This window comes from Acomys minous (genome assembly GCF_964271855.1).
Source record: "Acomys minous genome assembly, chromosome: 12".
Lineage (NCBI taxonomy): Eukaryota > Metazoa > Chordata > Mammalia > Rodentia > Muridae > Acomys > Acomys minous.
The window spans coordinates 71796240-71808933 of NC_140493.1; the positions used below are offsets into that span (position 1 = coordinate 71796240).

The 12694-nt window shown below is 50.6% G+C and overlaps 1 protein-coding gene across 1 annotated transcript in view; it reads left to right on the forward strand.

Annotated features, from left to right (window-relative positions):
- Positions 1-12365, forward strand: part of NOS2 (nitric oxide synthase 2) — a 37069-nt gene extending 24704 nt beyond the window's left edge. The window contains exons 19-26 of the mRNA XM_084748284.1: positions 698-879; positions 2146-2309; positions 3765-3972; positions 6308-6395; positions 6801-6922; positions 8492-8640; positions 9421-9615; positions 11838-12365. Coding sequence (XP_084604410.1) covers positions 698-879; positions 2146-2309; positions 3765-3972; positions 6308-6395; positions 6801-6922; positions 8492-8640; positions 9421-9615; positions 11838-11936 — 1207 coding nt within the window. The 3' untranslated portion in view covers positions 11937-12365. The remainder of the gene's footprint in view (positions 1-697; positions 880-2145; positions 2310-3764; positions 3973-6307; positions 6396-6800; positions 6923-8491; positions 8641-9420; positions 9616-11837) is intronic.
- Positions 12366-12694: the final 329 nt, after the last annotated feature.

The following is a 12694-nucleotide window of genomic DNA, read 5'->3' on the forward strand; positions in this document are numbered from 1 at the left end:
AGGATGGGCGGGGTTGCTAGGCTGGTGTCCTAGTGTTGCTCTGGAATGAATAAAGGACCAGTGCTAATCGGTCTGTGCACAGGGAGGGGAGTTATGCTTGAAGAGGATGTCACAGTTGGGACCAGCATCTCAGCTACTCCTTGGCATCTGTGCCTTTGCCCGATTTGAAGACTAGGTATCTGCCTCGCTGGGTCTTCCTCCTCTCTGAACTCATGCTAAAAGGAGTGACCAGGAGATACTTACACCATTTGAGTCTTCAGCCCTTTTGTGAAAATATTTGCAAGGGTGGGAACTTCCCAGCTAGGTAGAAAAGGGTGTTGAGGGATCTGTAAATTTTATCCACTTTGTCCTTCTCCTTCACTCGTATCTATTGGGGGGAAATGGCCTTAGTTCTAATGAGAAGAGAATTTCTTCTGGAGACGAGGAAAGGCTACCTCTGATGCCCACACACCCTGAGGGAGATACTTCTTGTGTCAGAAGTGTGGCTAAGCCCTCCATGCTCCCTGCACTGCTAGGGAGGGCTATGGCCAGACTTCTCTGGGAAATTATGAAGCTCCAAGGGTCCCCAGCTGAGGGGACGTCTCGTCAGGAACTCTGGCTGGTGGCCAAGGCTGGAGGAGGCCAGCAGTAAGATGGCAGGAGTGTACCTGTCTTGGGGGAGCTGGTGGCTACCCAGGGCTCCCTTTTTCTTCTGCAGCCGTGCCACCCTCCTTGTTCAACTCTCCTTCGAGGGAAGCCGAGGCCCCAGCTACCTGCCTGGGGAACACCTTGGGATTTTCCCATGCAACCAGCTTGCCCTGGTGCACGGAATCATGGAGCGAGTTGTGGATTGTCCTGCGCCAAACCAAACTGTGTGCCTGGAAGTTCTGGATGAGAGAGGTGAGGCCCTGGCCCCAGAAAGACCTCTGCTCCCCTCACTGGCATCTCTGAGGACCAGGCCTGTGTCTGTCCTGGTCTACTACAGTCCCAGTTCATGAGAGAAGCTCCCTGGCCTTCAGTGGTAGTGATGCCTCCAAGAGTGTGTCCCCTAGGCTCGGAGAAGCAAAACCTGGCAGTGAGCATCACCATTCAGGAGAAAAGGAGTTAGCCTGAAACTTAGGGACAAGAGACCTGAGGCATCCTTGGGGCTATATGAATGTAGATCTAGTCCAGATGAGATGCCATTAGTGGTGCAATCCTAGTCTCTAGACGGAAGGGAGGGAAAGGGAGAGGAATAAAAACAGTGTGCTGAGCCTGGCTTGGTGGCGCACGCCTTTAATCCCAGCACTCAGGAGGCAGAGGCAGGCAATCACTGGGGGTTTGAGGTCAGCCTGGTCTACAAAGAGAGTCCAGGACAGCCAAGGCTACACAGAGAGACCCCCGCCTCTCGCACACACACACATACACACACACCAAAAACCAAACACAAAACAAAAAAACCCAAACAAAACAAAAACAAGAAACAAAACCCAAAGACAAACAAACAACAACAAACAAACAAAACAACATGCTAACATGCACTAAAACAACTGTGAACCCAGCACTGTGTTGATGATTTCCTAAATATGGTTGTTACACATTGTCGGTGTCAGTTCACACTTTGTCATATCTGATTCTCAAGGAAGCGGCCAGAGGTCACAGGGTTCAGATGCTCATCTGGGAAGTGGAGAGCCAGAATTTGAATCTGGGTCTTGCTGTGACTCCCTGCATGCTGTCTCTTGGGACTCCTGAAGCCTAGTCACCTCAAATTACACTGCTCTGTTCACCCAAAGCCTCTTGCTTTAATGCCTCAGGAGATGGCAGCCATAAAACTCGTTCTAAGAGCAACCAGACTCTGGGGCTTACATCACTCGGCACTAGTCTTAGTCACTAAGTTTGTGGTTAGTGACACAAACCGGTGACACTTTCTGAGTGTGTCAGAGACTCAAGTATGGGCCACAGAAGGATGTGGTTAGTCTGCGAGACAAAGTCAATATGGGTGCCCGTGTGGGAGCAATAGATCAGCCTACCCTGGTTTCCCTGTCTCAGCACCAACTCCCCATCTTCACTCGTTTCTGGAGCCAAGATGTCAGAGACTTCCCTTCCTTGCAGGTGGACGCTAGGCATGGTTTGAGAGACCCAAGTATGGCCTTTTGCATCCTGACAACCTCTCTTCCTTCCATTCAGGCAGCTACTGGGCCAAAGACAAGAGGCTGCCCCCATGCTCACTCAGCCAAGCCCTCACCTACTTCCTGGACATCACTACCCCTCCCACCCAGCTGCAGCTCCACAAGCTGGCCAGCCTGGCCACGGAAGAGGCTGACAGGCAGCGGCTGGAGGCCTTGTGTCAGGTGAGGGTCTGGCTGGTGGATGAGGCAGGGGCATTTCATAGAGTGGAGGGAACAAAAGCCCAGAGTCAAGTTCAACCTCTGAGAGCATCCTTCTGAGTGTCTAGCTGTGACTTCTCTCTCTCTCTCTCTCTCTCTCTCTCTCTCTCTCTCTCTCTCTCTCTCTCCCTCTCCCTCTCCCTCTCTCTCTCTCTCTCTCTCTCTCTCTCTCTCTCTCTCTCTCTCTGTGTGTGTGTGTGTGTTGGGAATTAGGCATAGTCGGCTGCCTCATCTCTAGGTCACTGTAGTACTGAGGTGCTCTGTTCTCCTTTTCATTTGGTCTTCAGTCCCAGCTGAGTGAGTGCATGAGCCCGTTCAGATTCAGGGCAAGTCTTCTCCAGTTCCACCTCCAGACACACCCTCACCAAGGTGTGTTCCCATGGTGACCCTAAGTCCAGTCACATTCACAGTAATTGTAGTCACCACATGGCCAGAGTGCACTTCCTTGGAATCTGACAAGATGGCACATCTGATCTGGATGGCCCTTGTCTTCCCAAATGTGGAACAAACTTAATGGTGGGTAAATGGATGAAGTGGCAGGTGGGGAGCTGAGTTAGGGAGTTAGTGAGGTGATACATGAGGTCATTTGCAACTTCTGAGTTTATGTCTTTGTAAGAGGCACTGGATACAATGTCACTGTACACATTGTCACCATCTAAAGAACCCTGGGTGGAAAGCTGTATCAGCTTTATCCTACAAAGACCAAAGTTAAGCTACAAGGGTCATCCCGCCATGATTTGACCAAGAACTAATTGGTTACAAATTATAGTATAATAAGGAGGTGGGCCCAGCTGAGCATGGTGGTGCATCCCTGTGATCCCAGCACTCAGGAGACTGAGGCAGGAGGACAGTGAGTTAGAGTTGCATTGACCAACAATAAATTCAAGGCCAATCTGGGTTATGTAGCAAGACCACGTCTCTATTTCCCCCCACCTCCCAAAGAAAGAGGGCATTGAAATCTGCCTATTAATTGCCAGTATTGGGGAGGTTTTGTGTTTTGCTTTTTGTCTTTGTATTATGGGTACTTTGTTTTATGTGTTTGCCTCAGACCCTCACATACCAGGCAGGTGAAACAAACTCCTACCTCTCCTCCTACAATTTAGTCTGAGACAGGTCTCACTAGTTAGCCAGGTTAGCCTTCAACTCCATCCGTAACCCATGCAGGCCTTAGACTTGGAATCCTCTTGCCCTCCAAGCAGTTGGGTTTGCAATCTTGCCCCACCATCATCTTAATTCTACTCTAGGCACAACTGAGAAATGCTACCAGCTACCCCATGGCCTTGCTTCCCTCAGCACCATGGACAGCGCTGGTCCTTGGCCCCATTTGTTGAGTGAATGGATGGATGGATACTGGGTGGACAGCTCCTTCCACAACCCTTGGCAGGTCTCCCAACCCCTCACACTGCCCTTGGCTTTCAGCCCTCAGAGTACAACGCTTGGAAGTTCAGCAACAACCCCACGTTCCTCGAAGTGCTGGAAGAGTTCCCGTCAGTGCGCGTGCCAGCTGCCTTCCTGCTGTCTCAGCTCCCCCTTCTGAAACCCAGATACTACTCCATCAGCTCCTCCCAGGACCACACCCCCTCGGAGGTCCACCTCACTGTGGCCGTGGTCACCTACCGCACCCGAGGTGAGACAGGCAGACTGTGGTGTCATCTACACCTGTCACTCCTCGGGCAGCTGTTCTAGGTTGCTCTCTGTTGCTGTGGTAACACCATGACCCCCTGTGGGGGAAGGTCCAGTTTAGGGGAAGAAAGGGATTGCTAGGTTACATGTTACAGTCCATCATCAAGGGAAGCCAAGGCAGGAAGCATGGAGGAACGTTGCTTGCTGGTTTGTTCCCTCTGGCTCGCTCAGCTTCCTCCCTGACACAACTCAGGATCACCTGCCCAGGAACAGCACTGCCCACGGTGGACTAGACTCTCCTTCATCAATTAGCAGTGAAGAAAATGCCCCACAGACATGCCCACACGTCATTCTGATGGCAATTCCTCAATTGAGTGTCCCTTTTCCTGTGTGTGTCGAGTTGATGACCAAGATTAACAACCACAGTGGCTGTTTAACACTCTGAGATGTGTCACTTTATCAGCTACATGGTTCAGTGACAGCCGCCTGCCAGAGTTGTCAGTTTTGTGAGAAGCTGTGTAGGGTACATTGTCATGAGGCAGGCATGAGGCTCACTCCTTTGTTCCCATCTCTAAGTGTGGGAGATGTGCTTCCATGTGCATTTACATGGGAGAAAACAGAGGCATGGAGAAAGATGGGCATGAAGGGTCACACCTGTAATCCCAGAACTCAGGGAGGCAGAGGCAGCGGCAGGTGGATCTTTGTGTTCATGGCCAGCCTGGTCTACAAAGTGATTCCAGGACAGCCAAAGCTAAACAGAGAAAAAACAAAAAACAAAAACAACAACAACAAAAAGAGTCATGGAGAAGTTAACCCAGTTATTCAGAGTCACACCGTTAAGAAATGGAGGCTCAAATTCAGGGAGTTTAAATGCTGGACCACTGTTGCAGTCTCTCATTGCTGAGTAGGATCAAACATGACGAGCCTCGAACAGTTGGGGAGTCCAGTAATTCCTGGTCATCCTAATGATGCACCTGGATGGACGAACATTTTTCATTGATTATTCTCTCCCTCGATGCACTTATTCTGTGATCACTGTGTCCCACCTCTATGCTGGGGCCACGCTGGGTGTGGAACCTCATTAGACATCTCTGCCCTCGTGGAAAAGTGTTCAGGCATGGAAATACTTAGAGATATGACTGTGTGGTTGCCCAGAAGCACTAGGGCATCACAAGGGAGTGGGTGGGGCATTGTGAAGCTACCATAGACTAGGTGGTCCAGGGTTCTGTCACTTAGCCTTGGATCCTCCACCAGATGGGCCTCCCTGTTCTAACCTTCTGTAACTGAGCTCTGTCTGAGACAGAAGGGCTGTGAATGGCCCATGCCTCAGAGCCCACACATAGCTTCTAAATGCCAGGCAGAGCCTCACTGGCCATACCTCACCATTAGATGAGAGAGGAGACACAGATGAGCCCTGTGAAGGCCGATTCATGTAGAACAGAACCAAAGGACTATTCAAGTCACTAGAGGCCTCCTTTAGGTGTCAGGTCATGGGGGAAGTGGGTGTAACTCAGAGGAAACTGGGGTACATACAATCCCAGCAAAGGCTGCTGGGGAAGACTGAGATGCCAGAAAAGACAGAATGAGTGGAAAACTTCCCCCCTCTCCCCAGGCTCCTTCATGAGAACTCACAGCAGTGGCCAGCTCTGGGGGAAATCACCTTACACTGCAGTGGGCAGAGCCTTGGTGGAGGGTGCTGGAAGGCTCCTGGACAGACACTTGGGAGATGCCCTAGCTTAAGAGTGACAGGCCTGGGGACTGGAGAGTTAAGAGTACAGGCTGCTCTTTCAGAGGCCCTGAGTTGAATTCCCAGAAACCACATGGTGGCTCACCTCACAACCATCTGTAATGTGATCTGATGCCCTCTTCTGGCCTTCAGGTGGATATGCAGATAGAGCATTGATATACATAAATAAATATATAAACAAACAGATTTTTAAAAGGGAGAAAGACAAACAGACAGAAAGAAGTAAAGAAAGAAAGAAGAGTGATAGACCTAAATTTTAGAGAAAAGGAAAAAAAAAGACAGAAAGAAGTAAAGGAAGAAAGAATGAAAAAGAAAGGAAGAAAGAAAGAAAGAAGAGTGATGGATTTAAGTTCATTATGATTTCAATCGTCCACTCCTTTTTCTTCTCTGTGACTCAGTTTCTGCAATTGTGAAGGGAGCAGTTGCTCTCCGGGTCCCTTATAGTCCTCCCTGCTCTGGCGGGGAGTTGGGGGAGAAGGTTCTTGCTCACTCAGGGACGAGGCACACAGGAGGGCTCGGCAGTGTAGGAAAAGCAGCAGCTGGGTTGCATGAGGCCACACGGGTGGTTGATCAGGATGTGCTCCCCTTGCAGATGGCCAGGGTCCCCTGCACCATGGTGTCTGCAGCACCTGGATCAGTAGCCTGAAGCCCCAGGACCCAGTGCCCTGCTTTGTGCGAAGGTAAGCACCACTCAGGGCCCTCTGGAGGCCCGGGTACCTGGGGATTCCGCAGTACAAGGGTAGGAAGGAGAACTCAGTGCTGCCCTTGCCCATAAAGGGCTGAGGGGTAGCTATGCGTCTCCTCATTTCCCATCTGGCTACAGGGGTGGTGGAGCCTATGGCAAGGATAATGGTGGGATCCAGAGAACGTACACATGGCTGGATCCTTCACCAAAGAACTAGCATGTGGGGAGATGGCGTGCCCAGGCAGGGGGGACAAAGCTGTGCCCAGGGCTTGGGAATCAGTGTCCCCCTCCATCCATGACAGTGTCACCCTAACAGGGGCCCAGGCCCCCAGCCCTGTCCTGCGCGTGCTTCTCCTGGGGGCGTCTGAAGACCGGGGTCTTTCTGCTTCTGCCTCTGCAGTGTCGATGGCTTCCAGCTCCCTGAGGACCCGTCCCGGCCTTGCATCCTTGTTGGGCCAGGCACAGGCATTGCTCCCTTCCGAAGCTTCTGGCAGCAGAGGCTCCATGACTCCCAGCACAGAGGTACAGCTCTCAATAGGAAGGGAGTATGCCAGGCACCGTGATCTGACCATGACACAGGACGTGCACATCACATTACTACACTGTAGCCCATAAGTGGTTGCATAGACTTGGTGCTTATGTCCTGCCTACTTCCTCTCTCCTTGTTTGTTTGTTTGTTTGTTTGTTTATTATCTATACAATATTCTGCCTGCATGTGTGCCTGCAGGACAGAAGAGGGAACCAGATCTGATGTTAGGCGGTTATGAGCCATGTGGTTGCTGGGAATTGAACTCAGGACCTTTGGAAGAACAGACAGTGCTCTTAACCTCTGAGCCATCTCTCCAGCCCTAGTTCATTGTCAGTGTATTTAGAGGAGTGTCCTGATGCACATGTGGAGGTCACAGGTCATCTTGCCTCTCTCCTTCCACCATGTGGGTCCCAGGAATCAAACTCAATTTGCCATGCTTGACGGCAAGTGTCTCTAAGTGCTGAGCCACCTCAGCAGCCCATTGTGAAGGTTTTTAGATGCCGCCCTCATTGTTGGTGTCACCTGTTAAATAAACCACAGAGTGACCCTGTGAAGATGTCCCCAGAGGTAGAAGATGAAAGGAATCGGTTTCACATGAAGACTCTTTCTGTTCATTTGGTAAAGAGCCTTGAAGAAAGATGGCTCTATGCCTGGAATGCTCGAATGAGGCTTTTTGTGGAAGAAACCGTTAGCAGTGTTTGACCTTCAAGTCCCTGCACATGAAGTCGAGCACAGCCAACAGCATCAGGAGGTGGTTGGTTGTCCTAGACACCTGTGGCCTCACCAGCTGCATTTGGTGTAGGAGCTGGGTCAGGAGAGATGGTTTTCATAAAAGAAGGCCACAGAGTTTTTGATATTCCACTAAAAGAATGTCCTTGCCATGTTTCTCTCTCCCCCCCCTCTTTGTCTCTCTGTTTCTCTGTCTCTGTCTCTGTCTCTGTCTCTCTGTCTCTCTCTGTCTCTGTCTCTCTCTGTGTCTCTGTCTCTGTCTCTGTCTCTCTCTCTCTGTGTCTCTGTCTCTGTCTCTGTCTCTCTCTGTCTCTCTCTGTCTCTGTCTCTCTGTCTGTCTGTCTCTCTCTCTCTCTCTCTCTCTCTCTCTCTCTCTCTCTCTCTCTCTCTCTCTCTCTCTCTCTCTCACACACACACACACACACACACACCTATATGTATTGGAGACAGTGTCCTGCTACTCTAGGCCTGGTTGGACTGATAACTGCCTACATAAAAAAGGGTGGCCCCAAATTCATAGCAATCGGTCCTCCTGTCCCTACCTCCCAAGAGTATCATAATATTTGACTGCCTGACTATCATAATATTTGAAAAAGTAAAAGTAAAATGAAAATGCATTATGGAAAAAATTTAAATGTGCTGACATAATCATAAATGATACTGAGTCATGTTTTTTTCAAGAGTGCTTGTGTTAACTATAAACTGGGATAATACCAGATCAGATACATGAACTTGTGCACCAGATGGTCATGGGTTGTCCTCTATTGGCCATTGTGGTAAACTGCAAACTTCTGGTTCATTGTTTGTTTGTTTGTTTTTGTTTTTGCCTTAAGGGCTCAAAGGAGGTCCCATGACCTTGGTGTTTGGGTGCAGGCACCCAGAGGAGGACCACCTCTATCGGGAAGAGATGCAGGAGATGGTCCACAGGGGAGTTCTGTGCCAGGTGCATACAGGCTATTCCAGGCTTCCTGGCAAGCCCAAGGTAAGTCAGCCATGCCCAGGCTGGCTGCACAGTCCTCCCTCTCTGAGCCTTCATCCCCTCCACTCTAAAGAGGAGACAGCTGCACAGCCTCAGAGTGATATGAAGAACACTATGACGAGAAGATGAAGCCCAGAGAGGTTTGAGACTCTTGCTGTGGCTTCATCTCCACAGTGCACTCAGCTGCAGGTGCCCAGCAGTCCTGGGATGCAGGCTGTGCTGGGAGCCGTGGTGTAGGGTGGCTTTATGCTTGGCTCAGCAAGACTGGAAGGTGGAGCTGATCCCACAGGGGCCTCACATGGGCCTCTGCTCCAGGGCCATGAACACTCAGTACAGACTCTCAGTTCAGAACCTAGAGAACTTTCCCTGAGGACCTCTTTGGATGCAATGGCTGGACCACTTGCCATCTTATGTGGAAAAGAGCAGAATCCTGACTGACTCCAGAACCTTCTTTATAAATGAGGAACCTGGGAGCCTGTACCCCAGCCACACATCAGCACTGGGACTGATCCACACTGGGAAGTCCCCTCTTCTGCAGCATAGGCAGCAGGTCCCAGTGCTCTAGGCAGGGCCGTTAGCTTCATGGAAGTGTCTCTGAAGTGCAGTGAACTCAGGGAAGATCTGTGGGTTCCTTCAACCAGGATTAGACAGGATACTTGTGTATCCTGAGGTGAGGCCCTGACTGAAGCTGTTAATGCCCCTTCCCTCCTCCCCATGCCCTGCCTGCCTGACCACAGTCACCTCAGTGTCTACAGCTGGTCCCACCATGTCCTCTGCTTTTAGGTCTACGTTCAAGACATCCTGCAGAAGCAGCTGGCCGACGAGGTACTCAGAGTGCTCCACAGGGAGCAGGGCCACCTCTATGTTTGTGGAGATGTGCGCATGGCTCGGGATGTGGCTACCACCTTGAAGAAGCTGGTGGCCACCAAGCTGAACTTGAGCGAGGAACAAGTTGAGGACTATTTCTTCCAGCTCAAGGTATGGGAGCTGGGGTGGGTACCTCAAGAAGGGTGTAGGCCAAGGTCACATGCTATTGGAAGCAGGAGCAGAGCAGCAGAATTGGGGGTACCCTGAGACCCTCTGCACAACCTGAGAAACCTTGGTTGAGCTGGCTGGCTGTGCTCCTGGAGGCCAGACTTTCTATACCACACTGGCTGTCACCTAGCTGAGAATCAGCCAGTGTGTTCCCTTTCTAAGAGCAGTTTCTGCTCCTCCACACTCCTGAGAAAATTACCCACACAGCAGATCGGGGTTGAGGACACCAGCCTGGGAGGCCAGTTACCTGTTTTGTATGGGAAACAGACTTATTTATAGCAGGTGCTGGCTGGGCACCCTCACTCCTTGCAGAAAGGACTCCTGGTATCAGGGCCTACCTTGTGCCAGGTGCTCACCAAGGATGGTCGTGTGACATTTCCTTGTGCCCTTAAGGGCTTTATGAGGGAGAATGACTCTAACATCACTTAGCAGATGGAAGGGGTCCTGGTGCCACAGCAATGAATGTGAGAGCCAGGCTCATGGCCTCTCTTTTCCTTCCCCTCTCTCTGTATCTCTGATTCCTAATCCTGACTGTAAGGCTCATACTTATACTCCACATTTATATTAAGCACAGTGCACGCCTATAATCCCAGCACTACAGAAGTGGAGGCAGCAGGATCAAGAGTTCAAGATTAAAACTTGGTTCCATAGTCAGGTCAAGGCCAGCCTGGGCTACATGAGATCCTGTCTCAGAAACACCAAAGCAAAAAGCCTCACTACATGGAGCTCACTCTTTGGCAGAGTGATGAAATAAAACACAGGGATGTGTGCGGCTTTGGGTACCAATTATGCAGAGCAGCGGCTCAGAGTGGGCATGAGCACCATTTCATGAAGGTGTTTGGGGAAGGGGCCATTGGGAAGTGACAGTTGAGGAAAATACCTGGAGAAGGTGGAGAAGCCTTGTGCCTCCTGGAGACAGAGGCCTAGACTATCCTGTGGGGCAGCAGCATGGGCAAAGGTCCTGGGGTGCAGAGTCTTCCCACACGTGTGATGACCACCAAGGACACCATGGGTGCTTTCCAAAGGTGTGCAGTGTGTGATGGATGTGTTCGTGGGTGTTTGACATGGAAAGGGTTACAAGGAAGAGGTGAGGCAGACACTATGCACACTTGGAAGTTCTCTGGCTTTGTGGAAGCTGAGGCAGGAGAGTGGTAAGTGCAAGTCAGTATGGGTTCCCTAGGGCTACAGAGATGACTAATCAGTTAAAAGCATGCACAGTTCTTGCAGAGGCCCAGCCTGCAGCCTCAGCTCCAGGCCATGTGATACCCTTTTCTGGGGGTACAGTACCCATGTACACTTATACACACACACACACACACACACACACACACACACACACACACACTTGAACATAAAAAATTATAGAAAGACATTATGGCATACCCGCACCCCCGCCTTTAATTCCACCACTCTGGAGCCAGATACAGGAAATAAACTTTTCTTTTTTTTTTATTTAAAGAGAGAAAACAAAGTCCTGGCTTGGTGGTGCATGCCTTTAATACCAGCACATGGGAGTCAGTGGCAGATGGGTCTCTGTGACTTTCAGGCTAGCCTGGTCTGCAAAGAAAGTTCCAGGACAGTTAGGGCTATTACACAGAGACACCCTGTCTTGAAAAACCAAAATGAAATAAAATAAATAAAAAGAGAAAACATGGACTGGTGATGTAGACCAGTCATTGCTTAGCATATGAAATTCCCCAGTTTTGACCTCTAAGGCAACAAGGATTTGCAAGGCCAGATCACTTGGGACACACTTCTGGGTCCGCAAATGCAGCGGGTGGCTTTACTGTAAGTTTTCTCCTGGAGTCCTCAGCCTGCTGCTGTGTGCTCTGACTTCAGGACCTAGGGAAAGAGAGGCACAGGCTGCCCAGCACATGCTGAGCTCAAAGCTCAACCCGATGGTGCGTGTGCAAGGAGCACTAGGCAGGTGTGGGAATGCCATCCATGCATGAAGCATGGGAAGAGGCTGCAGTGGGCCACACACAGGGCTGATGGGAAACCAAACCTGGGTGCAACTGCAGCAATTCAGACACGGGGGAAAGCACAGGGCTAGCCAGTGCCTGTATCACCAGGAAGCTGTTGCAGCCCAGGGTTTAGTCCCAGCCTAGATGTGGTGGCTGGGCCAGAAGGGTGACACCTTGACCTCTGCTTCCTTCCCCTCACAGAGCCAGAAACGCTATCATGAAGATGTCTTCGGTGCAGTCTTTTCCTATGGGGCGAAAAAGGAAAGCACCTTGGAGCAGCCCAAAGGCACCAGGCTCTGACAGATCAGAAGGAGCTACAGCTTCTGAAGCAGAATTCAGTGATGGATTCAACTCCCCAGCTGCTAGGGGCCTGGCTAGACAGAGACATACAATTTCCCCCAAAGCCCTCACTGCATCCCTCTCATGCCTGCCCGACACAGTAGTGTTTGGACTACTTGACTCTCCCTTCCCTCCCCACTGTTCACTTATTTTCCCTCCCCTCCCCTCCTCTGCTCCCTCTTTTCTCCCCCCACCCTCTTCCCTGGACCCTTGGAGCTGTGAGCAGAGAAAAATGAACCTCCTGATGGAAGCACTTTGGGTGACCTCGCAGAGATGTCTGGCTGCATTTTGTACAGCTTTTTATACTTTGTATTTAAGAAAACAAATATTGTCTACTTCCAAGGAGCACTTGGGCCTTCCGTGTATAATTCCTCAATAAAGTATTTATAATAATGCATTTTAATTTAATCACCTTGTGTTTGCTTGACTTTTGTAGTGAAAAGCATTCTCAGGGAATGGAAGGGTTGGGCTGATGGGCATCTCGGCACTGATGCCCTATGAGGAAGCATGCTAACCAGATGCCCAAGGGACAGCAGATGAAGTGTGTTTTTTGTCCTGTGGTCATGGCAAGGCAGCTCAGATCAGCGCCTGGAGCTATGCTTCACACACAAAGCCCCTTCTGCAGGGGTGAGAGGGTAGGGGCTTCCTGAGACCTTGATCCTTGCCCTATCTTAGACAATGATGTGCTTGGGCCCCGGGGCTGTGTGCTGTGGCAGAGT